The sequence below is a fragment of the Hemitrygon akajei genome, chromosome 5 (assembly GCF_048418815.1).
Source record: "Hemitrygon akajei chromosome 5, sHemAka1.3, whole genome shotgun sequence".
Lineage (NCBI taxonomy): Eukaryota > Metazoa > Chordata > Chondrichthyes > Myliobatiformes > Dasyatidae > Hemitrygon > Hemitrygon akajei.
Window position 1 is genome coordinate 168,329,697 of NC_133128.1, and position 26,164 is coordinate 168,355,860.

The following is a 26,164-nucleotide window of genomic DNA, read 5'->3' on the forward strand; positions in this document are numbered from 1 at the left end:
CAAAGTCCTATTTAATAAAAGCAAGATCTTGATAGATTTTGACACAAAATCTATTTTGTCTTGTTCACAAATCATTATAGTGAAGAATAAACTGAATGTCATGTTTTGGCAGATAAAAGCCAAGCTGAATGTCAGTGCCAACAATGAAAGGATCAACTCAGAGCTAGAATCAAGGCCCATTAATTGATAACCAATACAAGGGCACCTTGTAGATGATTAAAGAATCAGATAAGATGGAAATAAAAGGGGAATACAAGCTGCTGATGTCCGGAGAGTGAAGTTCCTCCTGAAATACACACCTGGAAGGGCAAACTCCTCAGATGTTACAGATTTTATTTATATACAGATAAAATGAAATGAAAGGAAAAGCATGATGTGCACAGAGAATCATGGGAAATATGCTGCCAGAGAACATGAAGAGGTTAGGGAAAAGGTAAAGTAAAATAAAGAGGGTGAACAAAGTTAAAACACTTGATTTAAGAAGAAGTGAAAAGTTTACAGCAGACAAAATAAAGAGCAAGATGACATTTAGGGATATGCAGGATCATTTCACAAATATCAAGGCAGATTTTTTTGTCCAGCAGATATCTGACCCTGTTCTAAAACTGTTCTCCCATTGAGTCCAACATGGCAGTGTGAATTTCCTCGAGATTCTCAGTTTTCAGGCTGGAAAATCAGCCTGCTGAGTCTGAAACAGGTTACTTCCAGAATTACTGTATGAAACAATAGAAAGAACTAGCTGCTAGAGAATAGTAAGTGGATCATGTCATAGAGTTATAGAGTGTAGTCTCACAAGTGCCTTTTAGAGCTGCAACATCACATTCCTGCTCTTATATTCTAATAACAATAACAATATAACAATTACAGCACAGAAACAGGCCACCTTGGCCCTTCTAGTCCGTGCCGAACGCTTACTCTCACCTAGTCCCACCGACCTGCACTCAGCCCATAACCCTCCATTCCTTTCCTGTCCATATACCTATCCAATTTTACTTTAAATGACAATACCGAACCTGCCTCTACCACTTCTACTGGAAGCTCGTTCCACACAGCTACCACTCTCTGAGTAAAGAAATTCCCCCTCGTTACCCTTAAACTTTTGCCCCCTAACTCTCAACTCATGTCCTCTTGTTTGAATCTCCTGTACTCTCAATGGAAAAAGCTTATCCACGTCAACTCTATTTATCCCCCTCATAATTTTAAATACCTCTATCAAGTCCCCCCTCAATCTTCTACGCTCCAAAGAATAAAGACCTAACTTGTTCAACCTTTCCCTGTAACTTAGGTGCTGAAACCCAGGTAACATTCTAGTAAATCTTCTCTGTACTCTTTCTATTTTGTTGACATCTTTCCTATAATTCGGTGACCAGAACTGTACACAATACTCCAAATTCGGCCTTACCAATGCCTTGTACAATTTTAACATTAAAATGTTAAATATACCTCTAGAAATGAATGCCAATATTGCATTCGTCCTCTTCACCACCAATTCAACCTGGAGGTTAACCTTCAGGGTATCTTGCACAAGGACTCCAAAGTCCCTTGGCATCTCTGCTTTTTGAATTCTCTCCCCATCTAAATAATAGTCTGCCCATCTATTTGTTCCACCAAAGTGCATGACCATACACTTTCCAACATTGTATTTAATTTGCCACTTCTTTATCCATTCCCCTAAATTATTTCTCTATTTCCTCAACACTACCCGCTCCTCCACCTATCTTTGTATCATCGGCAAATTTAGCCGCAAATCCATTAATACCATAGTCCAACTCATTGACATACATCGTAAAAAGTAACGGTCCCAACACCGAGTCCTGTGGAACTCCACTGGTAAGCATCAGCCAGCCAGAATAGGATCCCTTTATTCCCACTCTCTGTTTTCTGCCGATCAGCCAATGCTCCACCCACGCTAGTAACTCCCCTATAATTCCATGGGCTCTTATCTTGCTAAGCAGCCTCATGTGCGGCACCTTGTCAAAGGCCTTTGAAAATCCAAAAACACCAAGACTACTTCATCTCCTTTGTCTTCCCTGCTTGTAATTTCCTCAAAGAGTTGCAGTAGGTTAGTCAGGCAGGATTTTCCTTTCAGGAAACCATGCTGGCTTTGGCCTACCTTGTCATGTGCCTCCAGGTATTCTGTAATCTCATCCCTAACAATTGATTCCAACAACTTCCCAACCACTGATATCAGGCTAACAGGTCTATAGTTTCCTTTCTGCTGCCTCCCACCCTTCTTAAATAGCAGAGTAACATTTGCAATTTTCCAGTCATCTGGTACAATGTCAGAATCTATCAATTCTTGAAAGATCATTGTTAATGCCTCCGCAATCTCTCCAGCTACTTCCTTCAGAACCCGAGGGTGCATTCCATCAGGTCCAGGAGATTTATCCACCCTCAGATCATTAAGCTTCCAGAGCACCTTCTCAGTCGTAATTTTCACTGCACAAACTTCACTTCCCTGACACTTTTGAATGTCCAGTATACTGCAGATGTCTTCCGCTGTGAAGACTGATACAAAATATGTGTTCAGTTCCTCTGCCATTTCTGCATCTCTCATTACAATATCTCCAGCATCATTTTGTATTGGTCCTATATCTACCCTCAACTCACTTTTACCCTTTATATACTTAAAAAGGCTTTTAGTATCTTCTTTGATATTAGTCACTAGCTTCCTTTCATAATTCATTTTTTCCTTCTGAATGACCTTCTTAGTTTCCTTCTGCAAGTTTTTAAAAGCTTCCCAATCCTCTATCTTCCCACTAGCTCTGGCTTCCTTATATGCCCTCTCTTTTGCTTTTACTTTGGCTCTGACTTCATAAGTCTGAGTCGCAGCATACTACAGCAAGGAAACTGGCCCTTCGGCCCAGCTCATTTATCCTAGCTACCCACATAAGCTATTCCCATTTGCCTACGTTTGGCCTGAGTCCCTATGTCAAAGGTTTCCAACCTTATGCCATGGACCAATACCATTAAACAAGGGGGCTCTGGACCCCAGGCTGGGAAACCCTGCTGTAAATCTTTCCTGCTCATGTACTTATCCAAATGCATCTTAATATTGTTATAGTATTCACCCTAACTTCCTTCTCTGGCAGCTTGTTCTACATATGCACTATTCTCTGCATAAAGAAGTTGCTCCGGTGTCTTGGCCGGAAACGGCAACAATATTCTTTTCCATAGATGCTGCCTGGCCTGCTGAGTTCCTCCAGCATTTTGTGTGTGTTGCTTGGATTTCCAGCATATTCTGTCTTGTTCCCTTTAGAATTTTATTCCTTTTCCCTGGAAACTATAATTTGATTTGATTGTTTTTATAGTTGGTTTAAATGTTTTCATGCTTTTGTAAACATCTCCGGTTGGTTCCCAAATCATAGAGTTGTAGGATAATACAACATGGAATCAGCCCCTTCGACCCAACTCACTGACCAAACTTGCCGCATTGGCATTGGAGATGAACTCCAGTGACAGAAAAATGTCAGAAATATTAGAATCATTACTCAGTGTCTAACAAGGAATGTGACATGGTGGGAGTGACATTAAGGATGGTATCATTTTGTATGGGGGCAAAACAAAAAGGGGGCAAATGCTAAAACCAGGAAAACTAACTCAGCATTGGAGTGCTAGCAGTAAAGCAGGATCCATGGTGTAACTTGAGCTGCAGGTTACAATTTAACTCTCTAATATTGGCACATATTTGCTCCCTTTAATTTTGGATAATGAGTGTTCTTAGGACGCCTGGAATTTACCAGTGAAAGCACAGTGATTTAAGTACAAAGTGGAATCGAGAAGCTGAAACAACCTAAGGCAAGATTTTCATGCAGTTCCTTCCCTACTTGTGGGAATGGGTTTGCTTACAATTTGTCCCTCGACTCTGACAGCAGTTGGGATGAATTTATCACCTGGTTCTCCGATGCTGATATGGGACCAACCAAACAGATCACCAGCCTGACAGTTTTGTCAGCAAGATGATCAAAAAGCAAGGCACAAACATGAGAAAGTCTGCAGACACTGGAAATCCAAGGCAACACAGACAAAACGCTGGAAGATCTCCACAGGTCAGGCAGCATCTGTGGTGTTTCAGGCCGAGACCCTTTATCCGATCCCTTCAAAAGCAAGGCAATGCAGTTCGTTTTGGAGTGAAGCAAGATAGTGCCCCAGGGACAAGGTAGCATCAGCCTTGGTTTCCCATGGTGACAATGGAAGCTGGCAGTTGAAGCCCAGCTCTCATATTCAGGTACTTCCTTCTAATCTCCAAATATTCTTTTCTATTTGTTGTACCTGTGTCTTAACTTGATATATTCAGTCTCCTACTGTTCTTTTATTGTCACCAAGTCTAAATCCTGAAATTCTATGCGCTGTGTGGCTAGGTACAGCTCAAGCTCCATCTGTAGATTTGCCAATCACACAACTATTGTTGGCAGAATTATAGATGGTGATGAGGAGGCGTGCAGGAGTGAGATACATCAGCTGGTTGTTTTGAGTGCAGAAACAACCTTGTACTCAGTATCAGTAAGATCAAGGAATTGATCGTGGACCTCAGGAAAGAGAAGTCGAGGGAACACACACCAGTCCTCATTGAGGGATAAGCAGTGGAAAGGATAAGCATTTTCACATCCCGGGTATCAATATCTCTGTGACTCTATCCTGGGCCCAACATATTAATGTAATTATAATGAAGGCATCTCATCAGCTACATTTGATTAGAAGTTTGAAGAGACTTGGTATGACACCAAAGATTCTCACAAATTTCCATAAATGTACTGTGGAGAGCATTCTAATTGGCTGCATCATTGTCTGGTATGGAAGGGCCACTGCACAGGATCAGAAAAAGTGTCAAAAAAGCGGCATCCATCATTAAAGACCTCCATCACTTAAGACATGCCCTCCTCCTATTGCTACCATCAAGGGAAGGTACAGGAGCCTGAAGACACCCAATCAGTGTTTCAGGAACAGCTTCTTCCCTTCCGCCATCAGGTTTCTGAATGGACAATGAACCCATGTACACTACCTCACTATATTTTCTTTTTTTTTTTGCTCTCTTTTTGCTGATTTAATTTACTGATTTAATTTAATTTTATATATATTTCTTATTGTAATATAGAGTTATTATTATTAGTATGTATTGCAATGTACTGCTGCTGCAAAACAACACAATCCGTGACATATGCCGGTGATAGTAAACCTGATTCTGATTCTGAACAGCACTTTGGTATGATGTTCAAGAGAACCTTGCAACAGTGTTCACTGTCACCTTCATAATCAATTAGTGATAAACACTGCAGACAGAAGCATAGTAGTCCTGCACCATTTAAACTCTGCCTCGTGAGCACAGTTGGTGATAGCATGAATGCAGGGAGGTGTGCATCAGTGAGCAGTTCCTGTGGAGTAAGAAGTGTTGGGATTTGCATCTGCCTGAGGTTGTGACACTCATTACACTGTAGACAATATATCAATGCAACCTGTTATTACAATAATATATCAACTGTGTATTTTACTCTATCCAGCTTTCTTTTCCATTGAATGATAGAAATAAAGCAAAGTAACAGACTAAAGCTGACTTCATCGTTCCCAGAAACATTGTCACCCTCTAAGAATTAAAATGTGTAAAACAACAGTAGTTTCTTCTAACTCTTCTGTTGAATACAGCACTATTACTATTCTAATATTGCTTGTGCATAATACTTCCAACAAAACAAAATAAATTGAAGTTGTATTCAAACTGTGTTATATAAATAAAGGAAATTTGTGGCTCTCACATATTAAAATTTCATGAGTAAATCAATGGTCAATTTTCAATATACACAATTAATGTTTTGTTAAGGAAAACAACCAGAAACATTTGAAAGTGATAAAATGTTAGAGCTATCGATCAGGTATACGATAGAGCACATAGAGCAATTGATCAGGTATACTATAGAGCACATAGAGCTATAGATCAGGTGTACTACAGAGCACATAGAGCTATTGATCAGGTATACTATAGAACACATAGAGCTATTGATCAGGTATACTATAGAGCACATAGAGATATTGATCAGGTATACTATAGAACACATAGAGCTATTGATCAGGTGTACTATAGAGCACATAGAACTATTGATCAGGTATACTATAGAACACATAGAGCTATAGATCAGGTATACTATAGAGCACATAGAGCAATTGATCAGGTGTACTATAGAGCACATAGAGCTATTGATCAGGTGTACTATAGAGCACATAGAGCTATTGAGCAGGTGTACTATAGAGCACATAGAACTATTGATCAGGTATACTATAGAGCACATAGAGCTATTGATCAGGTATACTATAGAGCACATAGAGCTATTGATCAGATGTACTATAGAGCACATAGAGCTATTGATTAGGTGTACTATAGAGCACATAGAGCTATTGATCAGGTGTATGAAAGAGCACAGGGAAAACAAATGTTTTTTCTTTACTCAAATCTCTGAATATAGTTATTGTTTTGATAATGACATTTAACAGAACTTGGCTCCTGAGAAGTACACTGAGGTAACATAGGGGTACCAATGCATAAATTCTTTGAAAAGCCCTATAATTTATCATTTACTATACCACCATCTCTGTAAGTGACTTTTTAAACATCTCCCTGAGATCTTTTTACTTCTGGAGGATTTTCTTAAAAGCACTCCCTCCGTTAAAATGCTGTTTGTTATGTAGAGCAGATGAGAAGTCAATTGAAACCACAACTTTGAATTATTAAAACCCTGAAAATTCTCTCCACTTGCAGGCAGCCAACATTCCACTTGCTTCTGAACTCAATATTGATGATTTCCATTTCAATGATTTCTCCCTCGACAAGGATGCTATGATTACTGCCGCTCTCCGAATGTTTATGGAGCTTGGAATGGTGCAGAAATTTAAAATTGATTATGAGGTAAGTCAACCAAACACATGTTGAATAATTTATATGATATCCTTTCTGTAGATGACAGATGTTCGCTTAAACTATATAAAATGTGTTAAGAGATGTTCCTGGTCCTGTCAGAAATCAAGCCTATCATTTTTGACTTTTTTATCTGCCTTGAATTTCTCCATATTTGTCTCTGTATCCTACAGAGCGCTCAGCAAAATTAAGCATAACCATTACAAGATAGTTATTATCTCTATTACTCCTCAGATACTGATTACTCATTTTCCTAATTGTGTGACAACTTCAGTTTTCTGTTCAAGTCTACATTTCTTTCCATGGCTGGCACCAAGTTCAGCGTTCTGCTCTTCTATAATTCAAGTGCTTTTATTCAGAGTTCCACCAAGCTCAAATGGCAGGATCACAAGTCACCGTCAAGGACTCTGATCTATAAGTTGCTTTAATAGTGCCTCCTAGGTCATGTAGCCTCCTGGTGACAATCCCAACTGGCCTCCACTAAACCATGTGCCTAAATTTTCACTCCAAAACTATCCCCAGATTCCAACCAGGCCCTTTCTTCCCCCTCACTCATGTGCAACACTTTGAAAACAAATTTGCGTGGAGTTTTAATATATGCTTATCCTGGCCAGGCTTACCTCTCCTTCACCCCTCTCAACAATACGAATTACTTGTGTTGTCATATTGTTTTGTCAGATTAGTTAGAGTGTAACCAGCTGAACAATAAAAGCCATAAAGAAATTCTTTTTGTCATGCACCAAAACATAACCCTGTGGAACCCTATACCACCCTCCAGATATTTGTTCAGGCAGACATGATACTTGTTTAATCCTGAAAAGCAACTGAGTTCCAATACCTGTCCACCATCTCCACTATTGTACTTTCTATACACACTCAACAATTCAATACCTCTAGAATCATCTTCACATGTTCTCATTATCAGTCTCCTCATCTTCAGTAGAGGTTTGCTAACCAGTCAGGCGTATGACTGTGACATCACAGTACTGGCTTAAGGTCAGTCCTCATAGGCTTAACTTTCCTTAGCACAACTTAACGTGCTTATACTTTGACCCATTCACTTTTATAGCTCTTCCTTCTGGAAAATGCTATCATCTCAATTCTACTCTCTCTCTCTCTCTGCTCTAAATATCTCCCAATCTCCCTGCCATGTTTTAAGAATCTCCTCAAAATCGAACTATCACCCTTATATTCAGTCACCTTTTCTCATCCTTTTCTCAAAAGTAGTAATACAATGCTCGCCTAAGAGTGTAATTTTAAAGTTTTATTGCATTTAAGCCATATCGCAAATGCAAGTTGTATTAATGCAGTGTATTCTACAGACTTTGTGTAGGTGGTTGCTAACCGTCCGGAAGAACTACAGAATGGTTCTGTACCACAACTGGCGACATGCATTTAATGTGTCTCAGTGCATGTTTGCAATGCTGACGGTAAGTATTCTTAGCAACAAGATGAAGTATCTAAACAAAGTAAAATACTGTCATCCTGGTCATTGAAACAAAACAGAGCAGTTATGGATGTAAACAGCAGGTCCGGTGGCATTCAGGAACAGAATGAACTTTTTGGACCAGTGGTCTTCATCAGAACAATTACATTTCTTCCATGTGCTTCGGTTTCCTCTCACATCCAAAGACGTACATGTTAGTAGGGTAATTGGTCACAATAAGCTGTCCTGTGAGTAGGCTAGGGTTGTCGGGCAGCGTGGATCGTTGGGCTGGAAGGGCCTGGTCCATGCTGTATCTCTAAGTAAATAATTAAACAAACAAACAAATAAGTTATTCAGTTTTATGTTGGTTTGGGGTTAATTTTAATTTTGTTCACTGAGTTAAGTATATTTTATTTCATACCACTAGAAGTTAAGAAAACACAAGAACTTTGACTGGAATTTTGCCACCTTAGTGCAGCTAGGCATAGACGTTTTGTTCTGAGGGTGTATTAAGTATTCTAATAGTTTCACCCTCACTTCTCTGGTGATAGTGAAACTATTAGAATGGAATACTGTATTTAAAATAATTTTATGACTTTGGAAGGGATGATAAATTGGCGGCTCCAAGAAGCATAAGTCAGAAGCATAAGCATAACCTTCTTGGCATGAAGCACCACTCAGTATGCCACAGAGTCGGAGAGTGGTACAGCTGTGAAACATCCCAGCTCATCCATGCCAACCAATTTGGCCATCTACGCTTGTCCCACTGGCCCAGATATGGCTCATATACTCTTACCCTTTCCTATCAAGACACCTGTCCAAGTGCTATATAAATGCTGTTAAGGTCTCTCCTCAACCAATTTCTCTGGCAGTTCATTCCATATACGTGCCACCTTTGTATGAAAAAATGGTCCCTCAGTTCCTTTTTAAATCTTGTCCCACTCACCTTAAGCCCCCGCCCTCTGGATTTCAATTCCTTTCCCCTGGTAAAAGAGTGTACACATTCACCTATCTATGTCCTTCATGTCTGTATAAACTTCTATAAGGTCAGCCCTCAGCCTCTACACTCCACTGAGTACAAATAATACTCTGCCCCTCCACCATTTCCCTCGCAGTCACCAGTCAACTTTCCATTCCAACGTGGTACCAGCTGAACTCGGGACTCTGGCCCCAAAGCTGCTCAGTATTATTCATTGAGGATACCACATCTTACTTCTCTGGAGGTAAGCTCCCTGCCCATGCTGCAAATGCTGTTGTAAATTTGCATAGGGAGCATCACGGGACACGTTAAGTGACATGGAAGACACATTTCAAGGGAAACCACAAAGGGGGTTGTTTGATATCCGCAAATTAATCAGAATCAGGATCAAGTTTATTATCATTGACATATCGCGTGGAATTTGTAGTTTTGTGGCTCAGTACAATTAGTTTCCCTAAACTAATACTAATCACAAACTAATCCCAATTAGGTTTAGTTAGTTGGACCCTTGGCTCCCAGTGGAACATAGGCCATCGATGACCTTCTGTCTCCATTGTCCTTGAAGTCGATGGTCTGGTTGGAGTTCATCAATGTTTCTGTAATCCATTGTATCCACTGTACAGGGGATTGGCCTCTACAGCTTCACCGGAACCCTTTTGGCCGACCTTGCCCACTTCCACCTCTCACAGCGGGCACGTAGAGTTGGACTTTGAGAGGTCCCAGTTAGTTTTGGGATACTTACTTTATGCTGTCTTCTGATTTCAAACCATGTCTGAGATGGCAATAGTTTATGTGCAGGGAGAGTTTAAAAAGACCAGTGGCAACTCAGGTTAGAGTTACTGGTATCTCCGATGAAGTTAGAGGTTACAGCAGTTTGTAACAGGAAATAAAGAAATGGCTGAGATAGTAATTGTATCTTTTTAATCTGTGTTGACAACAGAGAATAATATAAAAGTAACCAAGGCAGTGGGAGCCCAAAGATCTAATGAGAGCAAGCAAACAAAACAAATAATTGATTTAGAGAGGAGAATGTACAGCTAGAATTAATGAGTCTAAAACCAAACAAGTCCCTGGAATTTAATTGCCTGCATCCCATAGTTCTGAATGAAGTGACAGCAAATACAACAATTTTATAATCCCAACTGTTATTAAATTATTGAATTGACTTTATTACTAACATTCTTCATATACATGAGGAGTAAAAATCTTTACGTTACGTCTCAGTGTAAATGTGCAATTTATAATAAATATTATATACAACAGGACAGACAGTGTAACATAGAAATATAATCGTGTCAGTATGAATTAATCAGTCTGATGACCTGGTGGAAGAAGCTGTCCCAGAGCCTGTTGGTCCTGGCTTTTATGCTGTGGTACTGTTTTCCAGATGGTAGCAGCTAGCACAGTTTGTGGTTGGGGTGACTCAGGTCCCCATTGATCCTTCAGGCCCTTCTTATGCACCGATCTCGGTAAATGTCCTGAATAGTGGGAAGTTCACATCTACAGATGCGCTGGGCTGTCCGCACCACTCTCTGCAGAGTCCTGCGATTGAGGGAAGTACAGTTCCCATACCAGGCAGTGATGCAGCCAGTTAGGATGCTCACAATTGTACTCCTGTAGAAATTTCGTAGGATTTGGGGGCCCATACCAAACTTCTTCAAACATCTGAGCTGAAAGAGGCGCTGTTGTGCTATTTTCACCACACAGCTGATATGTACAGACCACGTGAGATCTTTGGTGATGTGTATGCGAAGGAACTTAAAGCTGTTCACCCTTCTCAACCCCAGATCCATTGTTGTCAATAGGGGCTAGTCTGTCTCCATTCCTCCTGCAATCCACAACCTGCTCCCTTGTTTTTGTGACATTGAGGGAGAGGTTGTTTTCTTGACACCACCGTGTCAGGGTGGGTGACTTTTTCTCTGTAGGCTGCCTCATTATTATTTGAGATTAGGCCAATTAGTGTAGTGTCATCAGCAAATTTAATTAGCAGATTGGAGCTGTGGGTGCGAAAGAGTCATGAGTATACAGAGAGTAAAGGAGGGGCTTAGTACACAGCTCTGAGGGGCACCTGTGTTGAGGGTCAGAGAGGCAGAGGTGAGGGAGCCCACTCTTACCACCTGCTGGCAATCTGACAGGAAGTCCAGGATCCAGCTACACAAGACAGGTTGAAGGCCGAGGTCTCTGAGCTTCTTGTCGAGCCTAGAGGGAATTATGATGTTGAATGCTGAACTGAAGTCCAAGAACAGCATTCTCACATAAGCATCCTTCTTCTCCAGATAGCAAGCATAACGTCTCTATTAAATGGATGGATGGAAAGCCGAACTATAAATCAACTGGCCTGATGCTGGTCTCACTATAACGATTGATCTGTTATTAAGAATACAGTGTTAAGTATAGAGAAAATCATAATATGATAGGGTAAAGTCAACTTGGTTGTATGAAGAGAATATAGTCATTAGAGCTTATAGTTGTGTTATCCGGAATCCATCAGGAATGTTGGGAGCTTGTTAATCAAATAAACTGGTTGGTCAAGAATTAATCATGATTTCATGTTATCTGAAGGTTACAGAATGAGGAAAGTTGAACACAGCACTCATCAATGAGATGAGAGACTGCATTACACAGTGGACAAGAGAAAGGGTGTAAGAATGAGCAATGGCAGGAATGTACAGAGCTGCCCTCTCAGTGCTCCTGTACTGCCTTCATGGTCCCTGAAGTTGGTCCAGGTGCTCCCTCCATGTCAGCGTGGGTGCTCCCTCAGTACTGCCCGATGTCAGCGTGGGTGCTCCCTCAGTACTGTATGATGTCAGTGTGGGTGCTCCCTCAGTACTGCACGATGTCAGCGTGGGCGATCCCTCAGTACTGCCCGATGTCAGCGTGGGTGCTCCCTCAGTACTGCATGATGTCAGCGTGGGTGCTCCCTCAGTACTGCCCGATGTCAGCGTGGGTGCTCCCTCAGTACTGCATGATGTCAGCGTGGGTGCTCCCTCAGTACTGCCCGATGTCAGCGTGGGCGCTCCCTCAGTACTGCACGATGTCAGCGTGGGTGCTCCCTCAGTACTGCACGATGTCAGCGTGGGTGCTCCCTCAGTACTGCACGATGTCAGCGTGGGTGCTCCCTCAGTACTTCATGATGTCAGTGTGGGTGCTCCCTCAGTACTGCCTGATGTCAGCGTGGGTGCTCCCTCAGTACTGCACGATGTCAGTGTGGGTGCTCCCTCAGTACTGCATGATGTCAGCGTGGGTGCTCCCTCAGTACTGCCCGATGTCAGCGTGGGTGCTCCCTCAGTACTTCATGATGTCAGTGTGGGTGCTCCCTCAGTACTGCCCGATGTCAGCGTGGATGCTCCCTCAGTACTGCCTGATGTCAGTGTGGGTGCTCCCTCAGTACTGCCTGATGTCAGTGTGGGTGCTCCCTCAGTACTGCACGATGTCAGTGTGGGTGCTCCCTCCACGTCAGCGTGGGTGCTCCCTCAGTACTGCACGATGTCAGCGTGGGTGCTCCCTCAGTACTGCCTGATGTCAGCGTGGGTGCTCCCTCAGTACTGCATGATGTCAGCGTGGGTGCTCCCTCAGTACTGCCCGATGTCAGCGTGGGCGCTCCCTCAGTACTGCATGATGTCAGCGTGGGTGCTCCCTCAGTACTGCCTGATGTCAGCGTGGGTGCTCCCTCAGTACTGCCTGATGTCAGCGTGGGTGCTCCCTCAGTGCTGCCTGATGTCAGCGTGGGTGCTTCCTCAGTACTGCCTGATGTCAGTGTGGGTGCTCCCTCAGTACTGCCCGATGTCAGCATGGGTGCTCCCTCAGTACTGCATGATGTCAGCGTGGGTGCTCCCTCAGTACTGCCCGATGTCAGCGTGGGTGCTCCCTCAGTACTGCCTGATGTCAGCGTGGGTGCTCCCTCAGTGCTGCCTGATGTCAGCGTGGGTGCTCCCTCAGTACTGCCTGATGTCAGTGTGGGTGCTCCCTCAGTACTGCCCGATGTCAGCATGGGTGCTACCTCAGTACTGCATGATGTCAGCGTGGGTGCTCCCTCAGTACTGCCCGATGTCAGCGTGGGTGCTCCCTCAGTACTGCACGATGTCAGTGTGGGTGCTCCCTCCACGTCAGTGTGGGTGCTCCCTCAGTACTGCCTGATGTCAGCGTGGGTGCTCCCTCAGTACTGCATGATGTCAGCGTGGGTGCTCCCTCAGTACTGCATGATGTCAGCGTGGGTGCTCCCTCAGTACTGCCTGATGTCAGCGTGGGTGCTCCCTCAGTACTGCCTGATGTCAGCGTGGGTGCTCCCTCAGTGCTGCCTGATGTCAGTGTGGGTGCTCCCTCAGTACTGCCTGATGTCAGTGTGGGTGCTCCCTCAGTACTGCCCGATGTCAGCATGGGTGCTCCCTCAGTACTGCATGATGTTAGCATGGGTGCTCCCTCAGTATTGTATGATGTCAGTGTGGGTGCTCCCTCAGTACTGCCCGATGTCAGCGTGGGTGCTCCCTCAGTACTGCACGATGTCAGCATGGGTGCTCCCTCAGTACTGCACGATGTCAGCGTGGGTGCTCCCTCAGTACTGCACGATGACAGCGTGGGAGCTCCCTCAGTACTGCACGATGTCAGCGTGGGTGCTCCCTCAGTACTGCCCGATGTCAGCGTGGGTGCTCCCTCAGTACTGCACGATGTCAGCATGGGTGCTCCCTCAGTACTGCCTGATATCAGTGTGGGTGCTCCCTCAGTACTGCACGATGTCAGCATGGGTGCTCCCTCAGTACTGCATGATGTCAGCGTGGGTGCTCCCTCAGTACTGCATGATGTCAGCATGGGTGCTCCCTCAGTACTGCCCGATGTCAGCGTGGGTGCTCCCTCAGTACTGAACGATGTCAGCGTGGGTGCTCCCTCAGTACTGCATGATGTCAGCGTGGGTGCTCCCTCAGTACTGCATGATGTCAGCATGGGTGCTCCCTCAGTACTGACTGATGTCAGCGTGGGTGCTCCTTCAGTACTGCATGATGTCAGCATGGGTGCTCCCTCAGTACTGCATGATGTCAGCGTGGGTGCTCCCTCAGTACTGCCTGATGTCAGCGTGGTTGCTCCCTCAGTACTGCCCGATGTCAGCGTGGGTGCTCCCTCAGTACTTCATGATGTCAGCGTGGGTGCTCCCTCAGTACTGCCCGATGTCAGCATGGGTGCTCCCTCAGTACTGCATGATGTCAGCGTGGGTGCTCCCTCAATACTGCCCGATGTCAGCGTGGGTGCTCCCTCAGTACTGCACGATGTCAGCGTGGGTGCTCCCTCAGTACTGCCTGATGTCAGCGTGGTTGCTCCCTCAGTACTGCCCGATGTCAGTGTGGGTGCTCCCTCAGTACTGCCTGATGTCAGCGTGGGTGCTCCCTCAGTACTGCACGATGTCAGCGTGGGTGCTCGCTCAGTACTGCCCGATGTCAGCGTGGGTGCTCCCTCAGTACTTCATGATGTCAGCGTGGGTGCTCCCTCAGTACTGCCCGATGTCAGTGTGGGTGCTCCCTCAGTACTGCCCGATGTCAGTGTGGGTGCTCCCTCTGTACTGCACGATGTCAGCGTGGGTGCTCCCTCAGTACTGCATGATGTCACCATGGGTGCTCCCTCAGTACTGCCCGATGTCAGCGTGGGTGCTCCCTCAGTACTGCACGATGTCAGCGTGGGTGCTCCCTCAGTACTGCATGATGTCACCATGGGTGCTCCGTCAGTACTGCCCGATGTCAGCGTGGGTGCTCCCTCAGTACTGCCTGATATCAGCGTGGGTGCTCCCTCAGTACTGCCTGATATCAGTGTGGGTGCTCCCTCAGTACTGCCTGATATCAGCGTGGGTGCTCCCTCAGTACTGCCCGATGTCAGCGTGGGTGCTCCCTCAGTACTGCCTGATATCAGCGTGGGTGCTCCCTCAGTACTGCCCGATGTCAGCGTGGGTGCTCCCTCAGTACTGCCTGATATCAGTGTGGGTGCTCCCTCAGTACTGCCCGATGTCAGCGTGGGTGCTCCCTCAGTACTGCATGATATCAGTGTGGGTGCTCCCTCAGTACTGCCCGATGTCAGCGTGGGCGCTCCCTCAGTACTGCATGATGTCAGCGTGGGTGCTCCCTCAGTACTGCACGATGTCAGCGCGTGTGCTCCCTCAGTACTGCACAATGTCAGCGTGGGTGCTCCCTCAATACTGCCCGATGTCAGCATGGGTGCTCCCTCAGTACTGCACGATGTCAGCGTGGGTGCTCCCTCAGTACTGCACGATGTCAGTGTGGGTGCTCCCTCAGTACTGCACGATGTCAGCGTGGGTGCTCCCTCAGTACTGCACGATGTCAGCGTGTGTGCTCCCTCAGTACTGCCCGATGTCAGCGTGGGTGCTCCCTCAGTACTGCCTGATGTCAGTGTGGGTGCTCCCTCAGTACTGCACGATGTCAGCGTGGGTGCTCCCTCAGTACTGCACGATGTCAGCGTGGGTGCTCCCTCAGTAGTGCCCGATGTCAGCGTGGGTGCTCCCTCAGTACTGCACGATGTCAGTGTGGGTGCTCCCTCAGGGCCGCCTGATGTCAGCGTGGGTGCTCCCTCAGTACTGCACGATGTCAGCGTGGGTGATCCCTCAGTACTGCATGATGTCAGCGTGGGTGCTCCCTCAGTACTGCACGATGTCAGCGTGGGTGCTCCCTCAGTACTGCACGATGTCAGCATGGGTGCTCCCTCAATACTGCCCGATGTCAGCGTGGGTGCTCCCTCAGTACTGCCCGATGTCAGCGTGGGTGCTCCCTCAGTACTGCACGATGTCAGCGTGGGTGCTCCCTCAGTACTGCACGATGACAGCGTGGGTGCTCCCTCAGTACTGCACAATGTTAGCATGGGTGCTCCCTCAGTACTGCACGATATCAGCGTGGGTGCTCCCTCAGTACTGCACGATGTCAGCATGGGTGCTCCCTCAGTACTGCCTGATATCAGTGTGGGTGCTCCCTCAGTACTGCACGATGTCAGCATGGGTGCTCCCTCAGTACTGCACGATGTCAGCATGGGTGCTCCCTCAGTACTGCACGATGTCAGCGTGGGTGCTCCCTCAGTACTGCACGATGTCAGCATGGGTGCTCCCTCAGTACTGCATGATGTCAGCGTGGGTGCTCCCTCAGTACTGCACGATGTCAGCATGGGTGCTCCCTCAGTACTGCCTGATGTCAGCGTGGGTGCTCCCTCAGTACTGCACGATGTCAGCGTGGGTGCTCCCTCAGTACTGCCCGATGTCAGCGTGGGCGCTCTCTCAGTACTGCATGATGTCAGCGTGGGTGCTCCCTCAGTACTGCACGATGTCAGTGTGGGTGCTCCCTCAGTACTGCATGATGTCAGTGTGGGTGCTCCTTCAGTAATGCCCGATGTCAGCGTGGGCGCTCCCTCAGTACTGCATGATGTCAGTGTGGGTGCTCCCTCAGTACTGCCCGATGTCAGCGTGGGCGCTCCCTCAGTACTGCATGATGTCAGTGTGGGTGCTCCCTCAGTACTGCCCGATGTCAGCGTGGGCGCTCCCTCAGTACTGCATGATGTCAGTGTGGGTGCTCCCTCAGTACTGCATGATGTCAGTGTGGGTGCTCCTTCAATACTGCCCGATGTCAGCGTGGGCGCTCCCTCAGTACTGCATGATGTCAGTGTGGGTGCTCCCTCAGTACTGCCCGATGTCAGCGTGGGCGCTCCCTCAGTACTGCCTGATGTCAGCGTGGGTGCTCCCTCAGTACTGCACGATGTCAGCGTGGGTGCTCCTTCAGTACTGCCCGATGTCAGCGTGGGCGCTCCCTCAGTACTGCCTGATGTCAGTGTGGGTGCTCCCTCAGTACTGCACGATGACAGTGTGGGTGCTCCCTCAGTACTGCACGATGACAGCGTGGGTGCTCCCTCAGTACTGCATGATGTCAGTGTGGGTGCTCCCTCAGTACTGCACGATGTCAGGGTGGGTGCTCCCTCAGTACGGCACGATGTCAGTGTGGGTGCTCCCTCCACGTCAGCGTGGGTGCTCCCTCAGTACTGCCTGATGTCAGCATGGGTGCTCCCTCAGTACTGCATGATGTCAGCGTGGGTGCTCCCTCAGTACTGCCTGATGTCAGCGTGGGTGCTCCCTCAGTACTGCATGATGTCAGTGTGGGTGCTCCCTCAGTACGGCACGATGTCAGTGTGGGTGCTCCCTCCACGTCAGCGTGGGTGCTCCCTCAGTACTGCCTGATGTCAGCGTGGGTGCTCCCTCAGTACTGCATGATGTCAGCGTGGGTGCTCCCTCAGTACTGCCCGATGTCAGCGTGGGCGCTCCCTCAGTACTGCATGATGTCAGCGTGGGTGCTCCCTCAGTACTGCCTGATGTCAGCGTGGGTGCTCCCTCAGTACTGCCTGATGTCAGCGTGGGTGCTCCCTCAGTGCTGCCTGATGTCAGCGTGGGTGCTCCCTCAGTACTGCCTGATGTCAGTGTGGGTGCTCCCTCAGTACTGCCCGATGTCAGCGTGGGTGCTCCCTCAGTACTGCATGATGTCAGCGTGGGTGCTCCCTCAGTACTGCCCGATGTCAGCGTGGGTGCTCCCTCAGTACTGCATGATGTCAGCGTGGGCGATCCCTCAGTACTGCCCGATGTCAGCGTGGGTGCTCCCTCAGTACTGCATGATGTCAGCGTGGGTGCTCCCTCAGTACTGCCCGATGTCAGCGTGGGTGCTCCCTCAGTACTGCATGATGTCAGCGTGGGTGCTCCCTCAGTACTGCCCGATGTCAGCGTGGGCGCTCCCTCAGTACTGCATGATGTCAGCGTGGGTGCTCCCTCAGTACTGCACGATGTCAGTGTGGGTGCTCCCTCAGTACTGCACGATGTCAGTGTGGGTGCTCCCTCAGTACTGCACGATGTCAGCGTGGGCGCTCCCTCAGTACTGCACAATGTCAGCGTGGGTGCTCCCTCAATACTGCCCGATGTCAGCATGGGTGCTCCCTCAGTACTGCACGATGTCAGCGTGGGTGCTCCCTCAGTACTGCACGATGTCAGTGTGGGTGCTCCCTCAGTACTGCACGATGTCAGCGTGGGTGCTCCCTCAGTACTGCACGATGTCAGCGTGGGTGCTCCCTCAGTACTGCCCGATGTCAGCGTGGGTGCTCCCTCAGTACTGCCTGATGTCAGTGTGGGTGCTCCCTCAGTACTGCACGATGTCAGCGTGGGTGCTCCCTCAGTACTGCACGATGTCAGCGTGGGTGCTCCCTCAGTAGTGCCCGATGTCAGCGTGGGTGCTCCCTCAGGGCCGCCTGATGTCAGCGTGGGTGCTCCCTCAGTACTGCACGATGTCAGCGTGGGTGCTCCCTCAGTACTGCATGATGTCAGCGTGGGTGCTCCCTCAGTACTGCACGATGTCAGCGTGGGTGCTCCCTCAGTACTGCACGATGTCAGCATGGGTGCTCCCTCAATACTGCCCGATGTCAGCGTGGGTGCTCCCTCAGTACTGCCCGATGTCAGCGTGGGTGCTCTCTCAGTACTGCACGATGTCAGCGTGGGTGCTCCCTCAGTACTGCACGATGACAGCGTGGGTGCTCCCTCAGTACTGCACAATGTTAGCATGGGTGCTCCATCAGTACTGCACGATATCAGCGTGGGTGCTCCCTCAGTACTGCACGATGTCAGCATGGGTGCTCCCTCAGTACTGCCTGATATCAGTGTGGGTGCTCCCTCAGTACTGCACGATGTCAGCATGGGTGCTCCCTCAGTACTGCACGATGTCAGCATGGGTGCTCCCTCAGTACTGCCCGATGTCAGCATGGGTGCTCCCTCAGTACTGCATGATGTCAGCGTGGGTGCTCCCTCTGTACTGCACGATGTCAGCATGGGTGCTCCCTCAGTACTGCCTGATGTCAGCGTGGGTGCTCCCTCAGTACTGCACGATGTCAGCGTGGGTGCTCCTTCAGTACTGCACGATGTCAGTGTGTGTGCTCCCTCAGTACTGCACGATGTCAGCGTGGGTGCTCCCTCAGTACTGCACGATGTCAGCGCGGGTGCTCCCTCAGTACTGCCCGATGTCAGCATGGGTGCTCCCTCAGTACTGCATGATGTCAGCGTGGGTGCTCCCTCAGTACTGCCTGATGTCAGCGTGGGTGCTCCCTCAGTACTGCACGATGACAGTGTGGGTGCTCCCTCAGTACTGCACGATGTCAGCGTGGGCGCTCCCTCAGTACTGCATGATGTCAGCGTGGGTGCTCCATCAGTACTGCATGATGTCAGTGTGGGTGCTCCCTCAGTACTGCACGATGTCAGTGTGGGTGCTCCCTCAGTACTTCATGATGTCAGCGTGGGTGCTCCCTCAGTACTGCATGATGTCAGTGTGGGTGCTCCCTCCACGTCAGCGTGGGTGCTCCCTCAGTACTGCCTGATGTCAGCGTGGGTGCTCCCTCAGTACTGCATGATGTCAGCGTGGGTGCTCCCTCAGTACTGCCCGATGTCAGCGTGGGCGCTCCCTCAGTACTGCATGATGTCAGCGTGGGTGCTCCCTCAGTACTGCCTGATGTCAGCGTGGGTGCTCCCTCAGTACTGCCTGATGTCAGCGTGGGTGCTCCCTCAGTGCTGCCTGATGTCAGCGTGGGTGCTCCCTCAGTACTGCCTGATGTCAGTGTGGGTGCTCCCTCAGTACTGCCCGATGTCAGCGTGGGTGCTCCCTCAGTACTGCATGATGTCAGCGTGGGTGCTCCCTCAGTACTGCCCGATGTCAGCGTGGGTGCTCCCTCAGTACTGCATGATGTCAGCGTGGGTGCTCCCTCAGTACTGCCCGATGTCAGCGTGGGTGCCCCCTCAGTACTGCCCGATGTCAGCGTGGGCCCTCCCTCAGTACTGCATGATGTCAGCGTGGGTGCTCCCTCAGTACTGCACGATGTCAGTGTGGGTGCTCCCTCAGTACTGCCCGATGTCAGCATGGGTGCTCCCTCAGTACTGCATGATATCAGTGTGGGTGCTCCCTCAGTACTGCACGATGTCAGCGTGGGTGCTCCCTCAGTACTGCATGATGTCAGCGTGGGTGCTCCCTCAGTACTGCCCGATGTCAGCGTGGGCGCTCCCTCAGTACTGCATGATGTCAGCGTGGGTGCTCCCTCAGTACTGCACGATGTCAGTGTGGGTGCTCCCTCAGTACTGCACGATGTCAGCGTGGGTGCTCCCTCAGTACTGCACGATGTCAGTGTGGGTGCTCACTCAGTACTGCATGATGTCAGTGTGGGTGCTCCCTCAGTACCGCCCGATGTCAGCATGGGTGCTCCCTCAGTACTGCATGATGTTAGCATGGGTGCTCCCTCAGTATTGTATGATGTCAGTGTGGGTGCTCCCTCAGTACTGCCCGATGTCAGCGTGGGTGCTCCCTCAGTACTGCACGATGTCAGTGTGGGTGCTCACTCAGTACTGCATGATGTCAGTGTGGGTGCTCCCTCAGTACTGCCCGATGTCAGCGTGGGTGCTCCCTCAGTACTGCACGATGTCAGTGTGGGTGCTCACTCAGTACTGCCCGATGTCAGCGTGGGTGCTCCCTCAGTACTGCATGATGTCAGTGTGGGTGCTCCCTCAGTACTGCACGATGTCAGTGTGGGTGCTCACTCAGTACTGCATGATGTCAGTGTGGGTGCTCCCTCAGTACTGCCCGATGTCAGCGTGGGTGCTCCCTCAGTACTGCATGATGTCAGTGTGGGTGCTCCCTCAGTACTGCACGATGTCAGTGTGGGTGCTCACTCAGTACTGCATGATGTCAGTGTGGGTGCTCCCTCAGTACTGCCCGATGTCAGCATGGGTGCTCCCTCAGTACTGCATGATGTTAGCATGGGTGCTCCCTCAGTATTGTATGATGTCAGTGTGGGTGCTCCCTCAGTACTGCCCGATGTCAGCGTGGGTGCTCCCTCAGTACTGCACGATGTCAGCATGGGTGCTCCCTCAGTACTGCACGATGTCAGTGTGGGTGCTCCCTCAGTACTGCACGATGACAGCGTGGGTGCTCCCTCAGTACTGCACGATGTCAGCGTGGGTGCTCCCTCAGTACTGCCCGATGTCAGCGTGGGTGCTCCCTCAGTACTGCACGATGTCAGCATGGGTGCTCCCTCAGTACTGCCTGATATCAGTGTGGGTGCTCCCTCAGTACTGCACGATGTCAGCATGGGTGCTCCCTCAGTACTGCATGATGTCAGCGTGGGTGCTCCCTCAGTACTTCATGATGTCAGCATGGGTGCTCCCTCAGTACTGCACGATGTCAGCGTGGGTGCTCCCTCAGTACTGCATGATGTCAGCATGGGTGCTCCCTCAGTACTGCCCGATGTCAGCGTGGGTGCTCCCTCAGTACTGAACGATGTCAGCGTGGGTGCTCCCTCAGTACTGCATGATGTCAGCATGGGTGCTCCCTCAGTACTGCCTGATGTCAGCGTGGGTGCTCCTTCAGTACTGCATGATGTCAGCATGGGTGCTCCCTCAGTACTGCATGATGTCAGCGTGGGTGCTCCCTCAGTACTGCCTGATGTCAGCGTGGGTGCTCCCTCAGTACTGCATGATGTCAGCGTGGGTGCTCCCTCAATACTGCCCGATGTCAGCGTGGGTGCTCCCTCAGTACTGCACGATGTCAGCGTGGGTGCTCCCTCAGTACTGCCTGATGTCAGCGTGGTTGCACCCTCAGTACTGCCCGATGTCAGTGTGGGTGCTCCCTCAGTACTGCCTGATGTCAGCGTGGTTGCTCCCTCAGTACTGCACGATGACAGCGTGGGTGCTCCCTCAGTACTGCACAATGTTAGCATGGGTGCTCCATCAGTACTGCACGATATCAGCGTGGGTGCTCCCTCAGTACTGCACGATGTCAGCATGGGTGCTCCCTCAGTACTGCCTGATATCAGTGTGGGTGCTCCCTCAGTACTGCACGATGTCAGCATGGGTGCTCCCTCAGTACTGCACGATGTCAGCATGGGTGCTCCCTCAGTACTGCCCGATGTCAGCATGGGTGCTCCCTCAGTACTGCATGATGTCAGCGTGGGTGCTCCCTCTGTACTGCACGATGTCAGCATGGGTGCTCCCTCAGTACTGCCTGATGTCAGCGTGGGTGCTCCCTCAGTACTGCACGATGTCAGCGTGGGTGCTCCTTCAGTACTGCACGATGTCAGTGTGTGTGCTCCCTCAGTACTGCACGATGTCAGCGTGGGTGCTCCCTCAGTACTGCACGATGTCAGCGCGGGTGCTCCCTCAGTACTGCCCGATGTCAGCATGGGTGCTCCCTCAGTACTGCATGATGTCAGCGTGGGTGCTCCCTCAGTACTGCCTGATGTCAGCGTGGGTGCTCCCTCAGTACTGCACGATGACAGTGTGGGTGCTCCCTCAGTACTGCACGATGTCAGCGTGGGCGCTCCCTCAGTACTGCATGATGTCAGCGTGGGTGCTCCATCAGTACTGCATGATGTCAGTGTGGGTGCTCCCTCAGTACTGCACGATGTCAGTGTGGGTGCTCCCTCAGTACTTCATGATGTCAGCGTGGGTGCTCCCTCAGTACTGCATGATGTCAGTGTGGGTGCTCCCTCCACGTCAGCGTGGGTGCTCCCTCAGTACTGCCTGATGTCAGCGTGGGTGCTCCCTCAGTACTGCATGATGTCAGCGTGGGTGCTCCCTCAGTACTGCCCGATGTCAGCGTGGGCGCTCCCTCAGTACTGCATGATGTCAGCGTGGGTGCTCCCTCAGTACTGCCTGATGTCAGCGTGGGTGCTCCCTCAGTACTGCCTGATGTCAGCGTGGGTGCTCCCTCAGTGCTGCCTGATGTCAGCGTGGGTGCTCCCTCAGTACTGCCTGATGTCAGTGTGGGTGCTCCCTCAGTACTGCCCGATGTCAGCGTGGGTGCTCCCTCAGTACTGCATGATGTCAGCGTGGGTGCTCCCTCAGTACTGCCCGATGTCAGCGTGGGTGCTCCCTCAGTACTGCATGATGTCAGCGTGGGTGCTCCCTCAGTACTGCCCGATGTCAGCGTGGGTGCCCCCTCAGTACTGCCCGATGTCAGCGTGGGCCCTCCCTCAGTACTGCATGATGTCAGCGTGGGTGCTCCCTCAGTACTGCACGATGTCAGTGTGGGTGCTCCCTCAGTACTGCCCGATGTCAGCATGGGTGCTCCCTCAGTACTGCATGATATCAGTGTGGGTGCTCCCTCAGTACTGCACGATGTCAGCGTGGGTGCTCCCTCAGTACTGCATGATGTCAGCGTGGGTGCTCCCTCAGTACTGCCCGATGTCAGCGTGGGCGCTCCCTCAGTACTGCATGATGTCAGCGTGGGTGCTCCCTCAGTACTGCACGATGTCAGTGTGGGTGCTCCCTCAGTACTGCACGATGTCAGCGTGGGTGCTCCCTCAGTACTGCACGATGTCAGTGTGGGTGCTCACTCAGTACTGCATGATGTCAGTGTGGGTGCTCCCTCAGTACCGCCCGATGTCAGCATGGGTGCTCCCTCAGTACTGCATGATGTTAGCATGGGTGCTCCCTCAGTATTGTATGATGTCAGTGTGGGTGCTCCCTCAGTACTGCCCGATGTCAGCGTGGGTGCTCCCTCAGTACTGCACGATGTCAGTGTGGGTGCTCACTCAGTACTGCATGATGTCAGTGTGGGTGCTCCCTCAGTACTGCCCGATGTCAGCGTGGGTGCTCCCTCAGTACTGCACGATGTCAGTGTGGGTGCTCACTCAGTACTGCCCGATGTCAGCGTGGGTGCTCCCTCAGTACTGCATGATGTCAGTGTGGGTGCTCCCTCAGTACTGCACGATGTCAGTGTGGGTGCTCACTCAGTACTGCATGATGTCAGTGTGGGTGCTCCCTCAGTACTGCCCGATGTCAGCGTGGGTGCTCCCTCAGTACTGCATGATGTCAGTGTGGGTGCTCCCTCAGTACTGCACGATGTCAGTGTGGGTGCTCACTCAGTACTGCATGATGTCAGTGTGGGTGCTCCCTCAGTACTGCCCGATGTCAGCATGGGTGCTCCCTCAGTACTGCATGATGTTAGCATGGGTGCTCCCTCAGTATTGTATGATGTCAGTGTGGGTGCTCCCTCAGTACTGCCCGATGTCAGCGTGGGTGCTCCCTCAGTACTGCACGATGTCAGCATGGGTGCTCCCTCAGTACTGCACGATGTCAGTGTGGGTGCTCCCTCAGTACTGCACGATGACAGCGTGGGTGCTCCCTCAGTACTGCACGATGTCAGCGTGGGTGCTCCCTCAGTACTGCCCGATGTCAGCGTGGGTGCTCCCTCAGTACTGCACGATGTCAGCATGGGTGCTCCCTCAGTACTGCCTGATATCAGTGTGGGTGCTCCCTCAGTACTGCACGATGTCAGCATGGGTGCTCCCTCAGTACTGCATGATGTCAGCGTGGGTGCTCCCTCAGTACTTCATGATGTCAGCATGGGTGCTCCCTCAGTACTGCACGATGTCAGCGTGGGTGCTCCCTCAGTACTGCATGATGTCAGCATGGGTGCTCCCTCAGTACTGCCCGATGTCAGCGTGGGTGCTCCCTCAGTACTGAACGATGTCAGCGTGGGTGCTCCCTCAGTACTGCATGATGTCAGCATGGGTGCTCCCTCAGTACTGCCTGATGTCAGCGTGGGTGCTCCTTCAGTACTGCATGATGTCAGCATGGGTGCTCCCTCAGTACTGCATGATGTCAGCGTGGGTGCTCCCTCAGTACTGCCTGATGTCAGCGTGGGTGCTCCCTCAGTACTGCATGATGTCAGCGTGGGTGCTCCCTCAATACTGCCCGATGTCAGCGTGGGTGCTCCCTCAGTACTGCACGATGTCAGCGTGGGTGCTCCCTCAGTACTGCCTGATGTCAGCGTGGTTGCACCCTCAGTACTGCCCGATGTCAGTGTGGGTGCTCCCTCAGTACTGCCTGATGTCAGCGTGGTTGCTCCCTCAGTACTGCACGATGTCAGCGTGGGTGCTCACTCAGTACTGCCTGATGTCAGCGTGGGTGCTCCCTCAGTACTGCACGATGTCAGCGTGGGTGCTCGCTCAGTACTGCCCGATGTCAGTGTGGGTGCTCCCTCAGTACTGCACGATGTCAGCGTGGGTGCTCCCTCAGTACTGCCCGATGTCAGCGTGGGTGCTCCCTCAGTACTTCATGATGTCAGCGTGGGTGCTCCCTCAGTACTGCCCGATGTCAGTGTGGGTGCTCCCTCAGTACTGCCCGATGTCAGTGTGGGTGCTCCCTCTGTACTGCACGATGTCAGCGTGGGTGCTCCCTCAGTACTGCATGATGTCACCATGGGTGCTCCCTCAGTACTGCACGATGTCAGCGTGGGTGCTCCCTCAGTACTGCCTGATATCAGCGTGGGTGCTCCCTCAGTACTGCCTGATATCAGTGTGGGTGCTCCCTCAGTACTGCCTGATATCAGTGTGGGTGCTCCCTCAGTACTGCCCGATGTCAGCGTGGGTGCTCCCTCAGTACTGCCTGATATCAGCGTGGGTGCTCCCTCAGTACTGCCTGATATCAGTGTGGGTGCTCCCTCAGTACTGCCTGATATCAGTGTGGGTGCTCCCTCAGTACTGCCCGATGTCAGCGTGGGTGCTCCCTCAGTACTGCATGATGTCAGCATGGGTGCTCCCTCAGTACTGCCTGATGTCAGCGTGGGTGCTACTTCAGTACTGCATGATGTCAGCATGGGTGCTCCCTCAGTACTGCATGATGTCAGCGTGGGTGCTCCCTCAGTACTGCCTGATGTCAGCATGGGTGCTCCCTCAGTACTGCATGATGTCAGCGTGGGTGCTCCCTCAATACTGCCCGATGTCAGCGTGGGTGCTCCCTCAGTACTGCACGATGTCAGCGTGGGTGCTCCCTCAGTACTGCCTGATGTCAGCGTGGTTGCTCCCT

The 26,164-nt window shown here is 50.4% G+C and overlaps 1 protein-coding gene across 1 annotated transcript in view; it reads left to right on the top strand.

The window, feature by feature from the left end:
* The window catches only part of pde11a (phosphodiesterase 11a), a 244,611-nt gene that overhangs the window by 133,014 nt on the left and 85,433 nt on the right, over positions 1 to 26,164 (top strand). Inside the window, exons 11-12 of the mRNA XM_073047136.1 lie at positions 6,749 to 6,895; positions 8,227 to 8,334. Of these exons, the coding sequence (XP_072903237.1) occupies positions 6,749 to 6,895; positions 8,227 to 8,334 (255 nt within the window). The remainder of the gene's footprint in view (positions 1 to 6,748; positions 6,896 to 8,226; positions 8,335 to 26,164) is intronic.